The sequence below is a fragment of the Pieris brassicae genome, chromosome 14 (assembly GCF_905147105.1).
Source record: "Pieris brassicae chromosome 14, ilPieBrab1.1, whole genome shotgun sequence".
Classification (NCBI taxonomy): Eukaryota; Metazoa; Arthropoda; class Insecta; order Lepidoptera; family Pieridae; genus Pieris; species Pieris brassicae.
Genome location: NC_059678.1, coordinates 1,745,816 through 1,760,362, shown reverse-complemented (window position 1 = coordinate 1,760,362; position 14,547 = coordinate 1,745,816). Strand labels below are relative to the sequence as shown.

General features: G+C 29.7%; 4 protein-coding genes and 1 long non-coding RNA gene across 7 annotated transcripts; 2 read left to right on the top strand and 3 right to left on the bottom strand.

Moving 5' to 3' along the window:
- The first annotated feature begins 144 nt into the window (after nt 1-144).
- On the top strand, nt 145-1,292 carry LOC123718155 (ATP synthase subunit e, mitochondrial). Its single transcript, XM_045674577.1, has 3 exons — nt 145-309; nt 666-822; nt 1,142-1,292. The coding sequence occupies exons 1-3, from the start codon at nt 259-261 to the stop codon at nt 1,183-1,185; spliced, it is 252 nt and encodes an 83-aa protein (XP_045530533.1). The 5' UTR covers nt 145-258; the 3' UTR covers nt 1,186-1,292.
- Nucleotides 1,293-1,469: 177 nt separating this feature from the next.
- LOC123718154 (zinc finger protein 557-like) lies at nt 1,470-4,879 on the bottom strand. Of its 2 annotated transcripts, none has more exons than XM_045674575.1 (6): nt 4,608-4,879; nt 4,128-4,479; nt 3,596-3,735; nt 2,924-3,049; nt 2,642-2,764; nt 1,470-2,175 (listed from the first exon to the last, which is right to left on the bottom strand). In XM_045674575.1, exons 1-6 carry the CDS (start codon nt 4,725-4,727, stop codon nt 1,978-1,980), a joined length of 1,059 nt encoding a protein of 352 aa, XP_045530531.1. In that variant the 5' UTR covers nt 4,728-4,879; the 3' UTR covers nt 1,470-1,977. The 2 variants fall into 2 exon arrangements, with proteins under 2 accessions (XP_045530531.1, XP_045530532.1); XM_045674576.1 differs by having other exon boundaries at nt 4,568-4,692.
- Nucleotides 4,880-5,752: 873 nt separating this feature from the next.
- On the bottom strand, nt 5,753-10,006 carry LOC123718199 (zinc finger protein 551-like). Its single transcript, XM_045674639.1, has 6 exons — nt 9,693-10,006; nt 9,147-9,413; nt 8,604-8,741; nt 8,274-8,399; nt 7,954-8,076; nt 5,753-7,292 (listed from the first exon to the last, which is right to left on the bottom strand). Exons 1-6 carry the CDS (start codon nt 9,885-9,887, stop codon nt 7,089-7,091), a joined length of 1,053 nt encoding a protein of 350 aa, XP_045530595.1. The 5' UTR covers nt 9,888-10,006; the 3' UTR covers nt 5,753-7,088.
- Nucleotides 10,007-10,183: 177 nt separating this feature from the next.
- LOC123718168 (zinc finger protein 761-like) lies at nt 10,184-14,519 on the top strand. Of its 2 annotated transcripts, none has more exons than XM_045674593.1 (6): nt 10,184-10,535; nt 10,761-11,057; nt 11,523-11,558; nt 12,305-12,430; nt 12,990-13,112; nt 13,641-14,519. In XM_045674593.1, the coding sequence occupies exons 1-6, from the start codon at nt 10,341-10,343 to the stop codon at nt 13,857-13,859; spliced, it is 996 nt and encodes a 331-aa protein (XP_045530549.1). In that variant the 5' UTR covers nt 10,184-10,340; the 3' UTR covers nt 13,860-14,519. The 2 variants fall into 2 exon arrangements, with proteins under 2 accessions (XP_045530549.1, XP_045530548.1); XM_045674592.1 differs by having other exon boundaries at nt 11,424-11,558.
- LOC123718170 lies at nt 11,208-11,481 on the bottom strand. Its single transcript, XR_006754931.1, has 2 exons — nt 11,367-11,481; nt 11,208-11,294 (listed from the first exon to the last, which is right to left on the bottom strand). It is a non-coding gene; the product is annotated as an uncharacterized LOC123718170 (long non-coding RNA).
- Nucleotides 14,520-14,547: the final 28 nt, after the last annotated feature.

The window sequence follows — 14,547 nt, the reverse complement described above, 5'->3', positions numbered from 1 at the left end:
AATTTCTTATATAATTTTAGATTAATGTCTTTATTTTTTTTTTAAATTTTAGTGGTATATAGTTTGTAATTTATATTCATAAAAAAGGCTGATTTTAGAAGTAAGCGAAATTGCATAATCTATTTTAAGTTGTCATTTCTGACGTGACCAGAAAGTAGCAACATTTTTATAACCTCAATATTTTGTGCCAGGATTATTTTTTAGGGATTGTATAAAATCCTTTTTTGGATTAATAATTTCAATTTGAAATTCGAAAAAATGTCGGAACTCCCATTCGGTCCCCCAGTGCGTGTTTCTCCTCTGATCAGAGTAAGTTCTTATTTTAAATTTTTATTATGTAACACTGTTTTGAAGGTATATTGAATTTTCTTAACTAAATGGTTCTAATACTGATAGAAATAGGGATTATATGGAAATAGTTATAAGAAATAAGAATATTTGCTAAAATTAACGCAGTTTTGTCAACCTAACATATATTCTACGATCTTACTCTATAATAATTAAAACTTACAGAACATCCTCATCACAGACATTAGGTAAATTAGAGAAATAAATCAGTTAAATTTACACTTGCAACTGAAAAGATGATATTTTAGAAAATAATTAAGTATTATAAAATTTATTAAAATTTTCTTAATGGTGTTATTACATATTTTATATTTTAGTTTGGTAGATGGTCATTCCTGACAGCAGGTATCCTGTATGGTGCCTTCCACCAAAACAGGCTATCGAAGAAGGAAACCAAAATCCGTGAGATAGAAGCTAAAGAGAAGGTTATCAGGGATGAAAAGATGAAGAAGGAGAAGGCTATTGCTTCTGCTGGTGGGTTCCACATATAATCTACTACATGGGGTGTAGTAGAGCCATAGAGACTATAGAGACAGCCTAACATACTCATTTCATAAATTTTTGTTGTTGCTTCAGTATTAAGACTAATCTAGACTCAGTATTACATGTCCCTCTGGAGTTACAGTGAATTTTGGTAGTTATACATTTGGTTAAACCTCAGAGTTTAAGTTTTATAAATTTGGCAATCTTCCAGAATATTTACATATTTTTAAGAAAAGGAACTACATTTTTTTTGTGTGATTCATTCTTCCTTAGTTATATCATATAATAAATATTTTTATTATTCTTTCAGCTGAAATGAAAAACTTAGAAGAAATGATAAACAAGAAAAACTAATCATCCCTAGTTTAAGGATAAAGTGAATTCAGACGTTAATAATAAGATGGCAACACAATTCCAACTTTATAATTATGTTGTATTTATGAAATATAGCTGGTAAAACATATTGTGTGTTTCTCTTCAAAATTTTAATTTCACAAATATTAGTCCAATAATAATATGGTGGTATAATATGAAATAATATAATATGGCATCCATTGCACAATAAAGCAAAAGATCATTAAAAAAATAGTTTATTTCATATTTATCAGAACTTAAAATTAATAAATAATCATCATCCTTATTATAATACTGCATTATCTTACAATTATATAATTTCTTGAGTTGGTTTTTCTTTTCAAATTTAATATAGATTTTATATCATTCTGCATTAGAGATATGTAAATCTCAGAACCTTTACATTTTGGTAGATAAAGATGTAACATGTTCTTTGACAGTGTGTCCAATTGTCCTTGTTTTTCTATTTAGATTAAAAACTTACACAACACATAAGTCATATGATTTTGTGAATCATTTTAAATAGTCTTGTTTAACCAACGATTATGTCACTCCATCTCCATGCAAGCCATTTTTCTATACAATTGGTCTTACAACATTATAGATCAGTTTCTGCCCACCTATCTCCATTTTATTTTATTAACAGTATAGAATTTTGACCATTGATTGCTTGATCATTTTTTTAGACATTTTGGTTACCATTAAAAGATTTACCTCCCTTGTATGATCTAGTGTTACTTGCTTGCTTGTAGTCAGGATTTAAATGCATAACTAGTTAATACTAGAAGTATGTCAATGTATATTATGTCTATGTATATGGTGGTCAGGTGGGACACCATGAACTCTTTGCAAATGTCTGGCAGCATTCCTTCGTCTTGCAAAACTATTATCACATACACCACATTTATATCTGTATTGTGGTGCTCTGTGTCTATTTTTGTGTATACGCATTAGTGTTACAGATTTGAACCATGCTGGACACTGGTCACACTGAAAACAAATTAAAATTATTTTAAGTATGTATTTTTTTTATTTAGTTCGTATAAGTTTACTATACTTATTATATGTTTTATTTATTTCTTTGATTCCTAGACATCCAAAAAGATATCTGTATTTTTTAGATGTCTAGATATTAAAATACGGATATTAGAATATTTATTAATAGAAATAAAGTATTGTTGTTTCTATGTGGAAAAGCAAGTGAGTAATAAAACTTCATACAGTGTATTGTTTTCTCAGAAATCAAACAGAGTAGAATCAAAGTTAAAACATAATAATCCTAATAAAAGCAAATGTGTTGTTTTAAATTTCCATTCTAGATTTATCTAATTATTTGTTGAATGGATTGGAAGATTTGACATAATTTTTAAACTTGTTATTTTAACCCAATATTAAAGTAATATAAAATAATTTTTGTTGCCTATAAACAACATGCATAAGTATTAACTAAAAATACCTGAACAGTCTTCTCTGGTAAATGTATAGCTATATGTTGTAAATAACTACTTTTTCTATGGAAACCAGCATTACACTCCTTGCAAACATAAGGTTTTTCGCCTGTATGGAGCCTCTCGTGAATCTATAACAAAGTTATAACTGGTAAAGGTACAATCGAGATTTTTGTAATTTGTGCAAATTGAGAAATTTAATATTACTATTTGTTACAAAGCATATTTTTTTTTAATTAATTACCAAATGTGTATGAAACACAACATTTAAAAAAAATTAAAATACCTACTTTAACCTGTTCTGCATTGGATGCCTTATAGTCACAATATGAGCATTTATCTGTTTTCTCATAACCATGTTTTGCTCGACAGTGCATCAGAAGCAAACGGCGGGTTATGAATTTTTTTCCACAGTGCTGTAAGATATAAAAAAAAATTATCTCTTAACAATTAAGTTGGAAACTTAAGTTAAATTTTTTTATCAAAAAATGAATAAAAGGTCACCCAATGCCCGTGTATGTAACAGTTAGCATGATGTACCAAGTACATCATAATAATAATGAAATAATTTAAATCAAGGTGCAAAATCTAGTTTTAAAAAGGAATAAAAATGCAAAGTAATATAGGTATAATAATTATGTTGTGATACATCTTGAATTTTACATGGCACACTCACAGTGATGGTTTTTAATGATTATATAGCAGTTAGTAATTAGTTACTGGAATGGATATAGACCCCAATCTACTACATTAGTAGGATAACTGGATTTTTTCCAGCAAATGCAGTTCTACTAGACTTTTAATGTAATCCACATTTATGTACTTTGAAATTTTAACTGTACATCTTACACTTGTTCTGGTACATTCAAGATACAATTCCATCCATTACTATAAAAGTTTGTGAAACTTAAAATTATTGGGATCATTATCATTAGCTTTCAAGTAGTCAAGAGATCAATTACCTCACATACAACGTCAAAGCCTGTGTGTATTTTATAATGGTTTCTTAGTGACAATTTAGATGTTAATATCTTATGGCAATATTCACATTCTATCTCTTCACGGGTGTCTTTTTTTTGGTCATTACTCTCTTTTACTGAAACTGAATAATATTTAATAAGCAAGATGATCTTTTACCATCAATTGGAAGCATTCACAATACCCTTTTATTATTTAATTACTACTTCAAGTAAAGTACTAATTAAAATTTATGAATATCAATTCTGTAATTTATGTTATCACTATATGATAAAAACGGTGAAAAACTCCTGCTTCCTTGTATTGTGATTGTCCATGTAGTATCAGTAGCAATATAACTTAAGCTATATGTTTATGGTGAAAGCTATATAAATGGATTGGCAATCAAAATGTTAGGATTAAAATCAGAACAAAACAAAAATATCTAACTTTAGCAGTTTAACATAAAGTAAGATTAAGTCTATTAAAATATATAGAAGAGCTGAAAGAAAACTTAAAATTTAAATTATACAGTACTTTTTATATTCCTCACATTTTTCTTCCGAGCTGTACTTTGTCTCCCTTTTCTCAAGGGCTCCAAATTTTCTATTCGTGATTCATCTGATTCACATTGAATGTTTTTTACTCTTAATGTATCTAATGTAACATTATCATCAAAATCATTAAAATCAACATTTGTATGAGCTATGTTGATTGATGTATGTTCTGCTGTTTTAATAATAAAGGGTTGAGGTATTGGATCGTCAACTTTGAAGTTATTGAGAATGTTCTCTGCATTTTCACAGTTTTGTCTAAATTGAATGGATTCATTAATGAACTTTATGCAATTGGAGCATATTTCATGTGGCAATTCATCGTTCATTTTAATCTGAAAATAAGTTGATAGTTAAAACGGCATATATTCGAATTTAATTTCAAATCTGGTAACAGCAACGAACAGTCCATGCATCACAAACCTTCTATATTTCTTCAATCAACTGTTTTATACATAATTACCTGAATTCCTGCAATATTAAATAGAATATTGGTATATTTTTCATTGTGTTCAGGATATGTAAAGATCAGATGAAGATTCTTAGTGTTTAAGCAGAATCTGCAACACTTTAGTGTATGCATTTTTATTATGTTACGCTCTTTACTCCAGAACTTTTAAATAAGGTATCAATGTAAGCATATGAATCTTTTTTATTAAATTAAACATTGAAAAGATAGTGCAAAACAACTTTTTTATGTACCAAAAAATTCAAATGAGCGTCTATAAAAGGACTCGCCGGTTATGTGTAATTTTGACTAATGCACTGACATTATGACATATTATAGCATTGCAAACAAAATAATTTGACATATCATGAGATTTGTTAAATTTTGTATCTTATGGCTAGACCACCTTCTTGTTGCTCAACTATAGCCAAAGATCAGAAAGACATAAGTTAACTATAGTCAAATAATTTTGTGGCACTTTAATAACATAAAAATAACCACAATCATCAGATTGCGCTTTGGGCACAACACTGCACCCGCGCACCTCGCTAAACTTAATATTATAGCTAACAATATTTGCTCTTTCTGTAATAATAACGAGATCTTAGATATCAACCATATCTTTTTTAAATGCCAAAACCAAATATTCATTTTTAATAGACTAATATTGGCAAGTGAAATAATGCAAATTAGTGATCCCTCCCGCCGCCAGTTGTTTGATTTGCTCATAAACAAAAAGTGGTATAGTGCATTATATAAATACATTAAAAATACCGTGGGGAAGATTTAAGAAAACAAGTGAAACGATAGAATAACATGTGAATTAGTGACCTTAAATAAGACTTGGCTTAAAGGTCTCGTTACCGGGCCATAAAATTATTTAAAAAAAAAACATAAAAATATGTATTAGATATACTGCAGATGAGCTACTATTCTACATATTGCGATTAATTAAGTAGCGCTTAATACGACACGAAATTTATAAAATATCACTCATGTTAATTTCTTAGCAGTGCGCTACTGAATGTTGAACGCCGAGCTATCTGAATAATAGTTATTTTAAATTAGTTTAATAATGAACCCATATAATATTGTAGTGAAGTGCTTTCTGAGAGTTAAAAATAAAACAAAACACGTTAGCACAATTTTTTTTATTAAAATAGGCAATATTTTATATATTTACACAAGACTAGATGACACTATGATTACGAGTATATTATGCAGATATTAATTATATTATATACTTACAAAAGTTGCATTTAATGCAATGTTTTGACAGTTCACATTTGATTAGCCGGTTGTGAAAACTTAAGAAATTAAAATAAACCGTTGTTTATTATTTTTATAGCTAGACATTATGTTTCTAAGCTTAAGACAACTATTAACGTTGCGTGTCAAATCAAATGAATTCCCTAATATCGTTGGCCACAACAGAAAGAACGCAACAATCCGTAATTTTTTTATAGTTGCTAATAGTGTTATAAAAAAATTAAATGTACATATATTATATGATGTTTGTCAGCTTGTTAAATGCTTTACTGTAAAAGAATACAATGAGAACTGTCAAATAGCTATACAAATGCGTTTTGGCAACAATATTCAATATATCATAAACACGAGTATCACAGTTAAATTAAATACGGCTTTATAGGATTGAGTACATACAATAAAAGACACGCCCACCATTGATGTCAGTACTATTATTTTGACACAAAACAATAAAAATACAGTGATAACGGTCTGGATCTCGAAGCTAAACAGGAGCCCGATTCACAAATGATTGAATAGCATTTGATTGTAGATTTATTTCTTTCTTACTATGACTTTTTTTAACTATCAATAAAATGTCACTAATACAGAGTCAAACAAAACTGACTCTTTCCAGTTTTTACAAACATTCCTGAAAATTTTGAATTACTTAAAATTAGGGATGCATCAAAACGATGGTGATACTCTTATGGAAATATTGCTAATATGCATATAAATACTTAGTGAATTAAAATTAAATTGTGGTAAAATATATCAAGTTTGGTTAGTTTTTAATTTTTATTAAAAAAATATAAAGTCTTTGAATAAGATTAAAGGTTAAGTAATTAAAATGAAGAATTAAGTGTAATAATTAAAATAAAAAAAACTGTTAAACATTAAAATTGATAAGATTTTTGTAATTTTGTTTTTAATTTGGTATCGAAAACATACTACAAGCGACAATAACAGTGAGAGACAAAACACTGAATAAAACGCGGGGATTCACCGGGCATAGATTAGATTAGACAAACTAGATTAAAAAAGATGCGCGTTTACATTACTTTTTTAAGCTCGAAATTTTATATATCGGTATTGGATGCATCCCTAGTTGGAATGTTGTTTAAAAAAATTTATGGTGACTATAATTGAACCTTCACAAAAGGGTCTATTGTTAAAAAGACAAATTGATGAATGCTTAGAAAGTTCCCAATAGCTCTACTTTCTTTGTTGCCTCAATGGACGATTGGACTACAATTGAATTCTCACGATAGCGCCATGCTGTTCATCAGGTACGCCATGTACCCGTCTCGTGTGTGCTCTGACTTTATTTGGTTTCTCAAATCGGTGTTCACATATTGGACAAAGGTACCCATACCTTTTCCCTGTATGTGCATTGTGCTTATGTATTTGGAGAAACTTTTTCGATTTTAACCTTTTTGGGCACATGTCACACTGAAAAAGATAGACAATAATATAATTTATATAGATAATTCTTAAAAGTTTTTGAATTAAAACTTCTTTAGGTGCTTGAGGGTAAATTTTTTACGGATGAAATGTCAAGATGTGCAGCGTTTTTGTCAAAGAAAAGGGTGAGAGCGATTCAGAGAGTGAGAGAGAGATCAAGAAACAATACATGCATGCTATTGGTTGAAATATTCGTTTAGTAGTTACATATTAGAACTTTAGATGTGAATTCTGTCACACAACATCTTGTGCAGTAAACGGAGATTTTTATTTATTTATATTACCATATACAATGTGTAAACAGTGTGAATATAGATATCCATATACTCTTGCATGATCATCTCTTGGGGCTTTACCTTAGGAATAATTAATTTACAAAGAAGTTTCACTTCTGACATGTGTACTTTGTACGCACAAACTTTTTTTTCTATTTAACAGTTAAAACATTTGGTTTTCTTTGTTTGATGTAGTTAGAAAATCACGATAAAATTATGAGGCTATAGACATCCTTAATAGAAAAGTAACAATGTATGAAAACTAAAAACAAGATACCAACTACTGTTGCATTACTAATAATCCAATATATTTAGATCGCTTTGTCCTTTTTATCTCAGCCTTTATATAACAAAGTTAAAAACAAAATACTCACTTGAAAGTTCTTTTCTGGTAAGTGTATAGCTATGTGTTGTACTAGAGTAGATCTACGATAGAAGCTGGCTCCACAATGATCACAAATGTATGGTCGTTCACCAGTGTGTCTACGCTCATGTATCTGAAATTTTTTAAACATCTCTTGGAGATTATAAATCTCAATACATTATGGCATAAGAACATAGTTCATGAGATGACTCATGTGAAAAATAAGACCAATTGCTATGTTTGATTCTATTTACTTACAAATAGATACTAGAGAAATAAAAAAATATTCTCTAATAGATTTTGAGATTGTTTGGTAAATGAACAACTTACAATAAGCGCCTCTTTTGTAGCTGAACTATATTCACAGTACGCACACTTATGGATTTTGCCCAAGCCATGTCTGGCTCGTTTATGCTCTTGTAATTGGTTATTATTTCTACACCGTTTGCCACAGGCCTGAAATGAAATTCAAATGGAATTTAATAGCAGAAGATATACATTACATAATTATGCTGCATCATTGATAAGCTTTCTTTACAACCTATGCCAATGCATGAAGAAATATCAATGTGTAAATTTATTATGTTTACTAAAAGTATATGCAGAAACTTTTCCCATCATACAAATCTTGTAATTTCTTGTAAAAAACTTATATACTACCTCACAAACACAGAAGTTAGTATGAAATCGCATGTGCGCTCTATATGTTGCCTTCATACGAAATTCCTTATTACATGTATTACACTTATATGATGTTGCTATTGGTACTTTTGCACGCTTTTTCTTGAGTAGGATTTTCTGCAAAACAACATGCTTTCTTAATTTAGAGCTTAACTAATGTTAACCGAATTTTAATTATGTTTCTAAAATTCTTAGGACCATGTAACATACATAATTTTTAATATAAATAATGTAATTTTTCACTTAAGGAATATAAATGGTAAGATGAAATTGTTAAGATGACACATTAGGTAAAGTCCATTTTCAAATTGTTCCCGTTAACAATCAAATTTCACACCAGTGGGATGTGGTCACAACATTGGAAATCACTATCTAGACTTATGATATATGCCAGAGTTTAACACTATAAGGCCAACTGCTTTGATGTTTTTTAAACAACTATGACACTAACCATACAAGGTCTTGCCAACTCCTGCAAGATTTTTTTTAAAATAAATAACCCTCTTAATAAAAAAATATTACCTGTTTAACTTCCTTAGGTTTTTCGTCATCATAATCCTGATTGTGAAAATCGTCATCATAATAATTATAACTATAATCATTTGTTGCCATATGATCTTTTTTCTCAATCACATTATCACATATTTTTTCTGTTTTAATATCTTTATGTTTCATGTTTAACAAGGTTTTTTCCGCTTTATGACTTTTTCTACGGAATTTTAATGCCATTCTTATTATATCTGAACACATTTTGCATATTTTCTGTGATAAGCCATCTTGGTAATTAATCTGGAAGCATGAAATAATATATGAGATGTTTAGTTAGGTAAAAAAATAGGCGAATTTTACCCAACAGCCACATAAGGTCTGGATCCATGTTTTATAATACTACTAGGGTTTAAATACGTCAACAATTAAATGTTAATTGTGGAGGTTGATATCTATTAAAAACTAGATTTTATTGGTACCGAAGGGAAAACCAACTACTGTTATGAAAAAAGCGGATAATATAGCTTAAAATAATAGCAAGCGTAGAGGGTCCTATACTATAATTTTAAGCAAACTTACCTTCAAGCCTGTAGTAAGCTTCAAATCTTGCGTCCGTTTTATAATCGTTTCCTTACTAGTAAATATATCACTAAGATTATCAGTACTTAGACAAGTCCTACAACAATCCATTTTTGATGATTTTATTTCACTTTGCTGCCTCGCAATACGTCGTTTACTAGCCAAAGTATGCATCATCATTAAAATTGGCACCATTTTACATTTCTGCCTTATCACAAAATATTAAATATGTACAGAGGAATATATCAACATATTTCATCGTTAATGTGATATTTGAAATTAAAAATTACTTTGTGCTCTACTACATCAGTCGACTAAAGTCACAAATGAAACACTAATTACAAAAAGGTAAACATAAAACAATAGAATGCAGCACAGATTAAATTGCTGCATAGACAATAGACACAAGTATAATCTACACTTTAGTTGAAACACTCTCTGGTATCTACTACATACCCAATTTTAATAACAATCAAAGTTCTAATGTTTTGCTTAATATAATTGTTTAGTTTAGGACAGATGAATTTGTAATATTGTAATTCTGAATTCTGGATATTTTTTGGTCTTGATATAATTATAACTTCGATGAATTATGATCTTAAATAATTATTAATTATATATAATTGACTAGGGTCAGAAGTCTTCAATATGATGCCGATCCTTCTAATAATGAAGCGGATAAAAAGTCAGCGGCAGGTTAGAGAGAAATTACGAAATGCAAATGTTCCCCAATTTGAATGCTGTAGAACCTGCTTGTCAGTTGAAAATCTTATTAATATTTTTAACTCCAAATCTTTAATAATTAAACGTATGCAACAACTTGAAATAACCACTGGATTGCAGGTAAAGAGATATTTTTCCTACTATACTTTTGAATCCAAACACATAATATTTTAATTTAATAAATTACTTTTAAATAGTATTTTTTAATTTAATTTACAATATTACGTTCACCGGTACAGAAAAGGATGTGTGCCAATTTCTGCCAGTTTTATTGGGTTCAATTGGTTTTCCAAAGACATCTTTACTTTACCATATTGTGTTTTCTTAAGACATTTTTCTTTTCAGATTAAATATAATGATGGACTTTCTCAAAAAATTTGTACAAGATGCATAGCTATGATGAAAAATGCATTGCATTTTCGACTGATAAGTTTCAAAGCTCAAAAATCACTTCTTGAAATAAGGCAGAATTATAAAAATTCTGATGTTAATAAACATGTTATGACAATCAAATCTGAGAGAAATAATGATAATTTAAATCGGGAAATAGATGAGCCTAGTAAAAGTATAAATGATAATGTTCCAAGAAAAGATGTTAATAATTCATCTCATCTTGTACATAGAATGTCTAACAGCATAAAGGTATTTTTGTTATAGAAATCTACTTACTTTTCATCAAGTTTTATAAGTTTAACTATTGCTGGGTATGAGTCTGTGTGCTGATCCAATGATCATGGTAATAATTTACAAAATAATGAGTTATTTCTTGAAGGGATAATAAAAAGGCATTAATGCAATTTTGAATTATTTTTTTATTATAATTTAAGATTGCTCATGCACTTACTCAAAACTTCTTTTGTTTACATTAATAATTGTTGCCTGGAAAAAATTGCTTAGTAGCGATTTAGTTTGCCCATGCTTAAAAACAAATTCATTCATTCTAAAAGTTACCATTTAAAATCAGGTATCAGCTACCATTATATTTTTTGAATTTTTTTTGTATTCTAGAAACCAATGAAGAGAAAAAGACTTTTAATACCAGATGCTGGGTCATACACATGCCCAGTTTGTAATATTATTTTAACAAGAAAACCATCTTTCTTACAGCATCTAAGGTACCACTATCACCCCCAAGTCTGCGAGGTAAGATACAAATTTACAAAATACAGGTGATTCCAGCTTTAGGATTTATGCCATGGCTTACATGATAAATTGTAAGCCATGGCTTACTAGAGAACTGTATCAAATTAGATGAGAAAATATTTAATCAAAATTGAGTCATGTTTTAAATAGTTTTAAATTATGTTAAAAATAATCTTTTTATGACAAATTTACACACATATTTTAAGTAGTAATAATGAACCATGCTAAGATTGTTTGAATAAGTGCATGATAATTATTTGGTTGTGTTTGTGTTAATAAGTTTAAATCTTATGTAGGGAAGAATAAGATTAATTCCGCCTTATTCATTAATCAACATCAATATAATCGGGAAAATTAAAATGACAGATTTTTGTCAAATTATATGTCACCCAGGACTTGTGTTCTAAAACGTCACTCATACTTAAATTTACTTTCAAAAGATGTCAAATAATAAATATGTCTTTTTCTGTTTGACCTTTGACATGTTTGGACTTCTCCCAAGTGGAGATTGTGACAAGAGGGAATACAGACCTAAGAGTGAGAATCAGAAGCGAATGTTAGCGCTAAATCTGACCACAGAGATGTATTAAATTTCGATAAACGGGAATCATAGTTCGCGCCAATCAGAATTTAAAAAAACAAAACATTTAGTTTTTATAATTTTACTCTCTATGGTTTCACCCGAGTTAGTTCCCTATATAGTAATGAAAAATGTACTTATAACTATTTTAATAATACTATTGTAGGTGTGTGGTAAGCAATGTAGATCAAAGTCATCATTGCAATCTCACAAGCAAGCTATGCATGGCTTTGATAAAACCTTTAAATGCAAACAGTGCGGCAAGAGTTTCGCTTACAAGGACGCTTACCAGGTAAGAAATTGATATTTTTTTATAGAAGAGTTGACGCTCACCAGGGCTCGAGACAAAATGACTTCGACAGGCGTGACATTTGCTTTGTCACGTGACAAATTAGGTCAAGTCCTGTATGTCAAAAAGTTCCGCCGCCCTAGGACAATTACTTATAACATTACTAGAAGGCTCCCGACTGCGTCGCCGACCTTTTGAGATAACACTATATTCTTGAAGATCTCCACTAGGCGAATTGGTTCGAAAATATTTTTGCAGGGGCCTTAGTCAAGATGCCTTAAAAGTAGTGTATGTAGAAAGTCGAAAACTATAGTGGTATCAAAATTTGGTATTCAACAAAACACATTATTATCGTTATTAAAAGAGCGTTTTTTCATTGGACTAGGTTAGGCATATCATAATTTGGGTTGCGATTCTTGGTTATTTTTCAGAATAAAGTCTTGGTAGTCACTAACCCTAGGATGTGGCTACATACTATATAAACAGGCATATCAGGGCAGTCTCTTAAGATAATCTCCAGTGTTAAAATATGACTGTTAATTAATTAGCAATATATCTACAGATTCACGTCCGAACGCATACCGGCGAAAAGCCGTATATTTGCGATATATGCGGGGCTGGTTTCCACAGACGAGGTACTTTTGTTCAGCATCTGGGAGTACATAATCCAGAAAATACTGTGCAAGTAAATATCGTATATAAATTGTTCGCTAAAATAGGAGAATTTTCATATAATTCTGATTCAAAGAAAATGTTTATTGTTTTGACACATTACTAATGAAGGACTGTAAGCTAAAGGGGAAAAAATCATTGAACAATAGTAGTGCGTGTCCTTGAACCTTTGACCATATTGACAGAGTTCAATGTTTAAAGTTCAGTAAAGCAAAAATAAAAACTACAGTTCATAGAAACCCCTTATATAATAATTAAGTAGAAATCACATCTTTATAATTTTTTTGACTATATAACACTAACATTCTTAACTAAACTTTATTAGCAGGACTAATAAAGTTTAGTTACACCACACCACCCACAGATTTGTGTTATTTTTACGTAATAGCCTTCTATGTCTAATCGATTGTATGGTTACTCCTTACAATATTACCTGCGAGAAAATGTCATGTGTTAATAGAAACAAAAACATTGGTCAAGACTACATGGCAAGTATAAAGAAGCAATATTGATATTTGATTGACCATTTTTTTTATTTCAGTGCGAATTATGTCCTGCGCGCGTTAAATCTATAAAATTTCTCCACGCGCACAGAAATAGAGTACATTCGGGGCGGAGGTATCGTTACATTTGTCCAATATGTGATCGACAATTTCGGATACCCGCAAAAGTTAGGAAACACGCATGGAAAGTTCACGAAGTTGCAGAAAACGATTTGGGAACTATTATTAGAATTAATACATTTCTTCAGGACCCCTAGCACGAGCAATGCGTTACATCGAATATTCATTAACAACAATTTTATTTTTGGCAACTTGAGCGCTATTTGGATGTATTTAGGATTTTAAAGCGAGAGAGACAAAATCAATTTACGAATAGCGTGACACGTAAAACAAAAAAAAAAATGTATGGAAATAACAATTGACCTTGTGTAAGAGAACGTAGTGTGAGTTAACGCAATAGCGATAAAATACGTTTTTCGTTATGTTGACAACACTTTTATAATTTAGTTTGAAAGTGAAATGTGAAAAAAAGAAATGACATGTTCATAATTAGCACGCCGGCCAACATTCTGCACAGACTTAGTTTGTATAGCTTGGGTATGTTATAATTTATAAGATCCCTCACAAAAACCGGACCGGATTTTACGAAGAAGTGTTGCACCGTTGACTTATAGTATGAACGGTTTGACGAAACTTAAATTAGATTAATTTAAAACTTTAATAAATAGTACATAATAACTCTAGTCATTGTTTCTTGCCATTAAGTTTGGTTCATATGCTACAGATATTGTCTATTGTTTTTTTACTGATGTTATTTTTCTAATGTATTAAGATCTCTTATACAAAGAAATATCTAAAGTAATATATGGTTATGTCCATAAATTAACGGTAATAATGTAAGTAGCGTATTTATATTATATTTAGTACATTAAATATTGTTAGAAA

Coding starts and splice junctions, on each gene's coding strand:
- LOC123718154 (XM_045674575.1), bottom strand. CDS start 4,727: ATGCATACACTAAAGTGTTGCAGATTCTGCTTAAACACTAAGAATCTT. Junction 3,736..4,127: donor AAATGTGAGGAATATAAAAA/GTACTGTATAAT, acceptor AATATTATTCAG/TTTCAGTAAAAGAGAGTAAT. Junction 2,176..2,641: donor TACCAGAGAAGACTGTTCAG/GTATTTTTAGTT, acceptor ATTTGTTTTCAG/TGTGACCAGTGTCCAGCATG.
- LOC123718155 (XM_045674577.1), top strand. CDS start 259: ATGTCGGAACTCCCATTCGGTCCCCCAGTGCGTGTTTCTCCTCTGATC. Junction 310..665: donor GTGTTTCTCCTCTGATCAGA/GTAAGTTCTTAT, acceptor TTTATATTTTAG/TTTGGTAGATGGTCATTCCT. Junction 823..1,141: donor GAAGGCTATTGCTTCTGCTG/GTGGGTTCCACA, acceptor TTATTCTTTCAG/CTGAAATGAAAAACTTAGAA.
- LOC123718199 (XM_045674639.1), bottom strand. CDS start 9,887: ATGGTGCCAATTTTAATGATGATGCATACTTTGGCTAGTAAACGACGT. Junction 8,400..8,603: donor CTAACTTCTGTGTTTGTGAG/GTAGTATATAAG, acceptor ATTTCATTTCAG/GCCTGTGGCAAACGGTGTAG. Junction 7,293..7,953: donor TACCAGAAAAGAACTTTCAA/GTGAGTATTTTG, acceptor TATCTTTTTCAG/TGTGACATGTGCCCAAAAAG.
- LOC123718168 (XM_045674592.1), top strand. CDS start 10,341: ATGATGCCGATCCTTCTAATAATGAAGCGGATAAAAAGTCAGCGGCAG. Junction 10,536..10,760: donor AAATAACCACTGGATTGCAG/GTAAAGAGATAT, acceptor TTTTCTTTTCAG/ATTAAATATAATGATGGACT. Junction 12,431..12,989: donor CTTACAAGGACGCTTACCAG/GTAAGAAATTGA, acceptor ATATATCTACAG/ATTCACGTCCGAACGCATAC.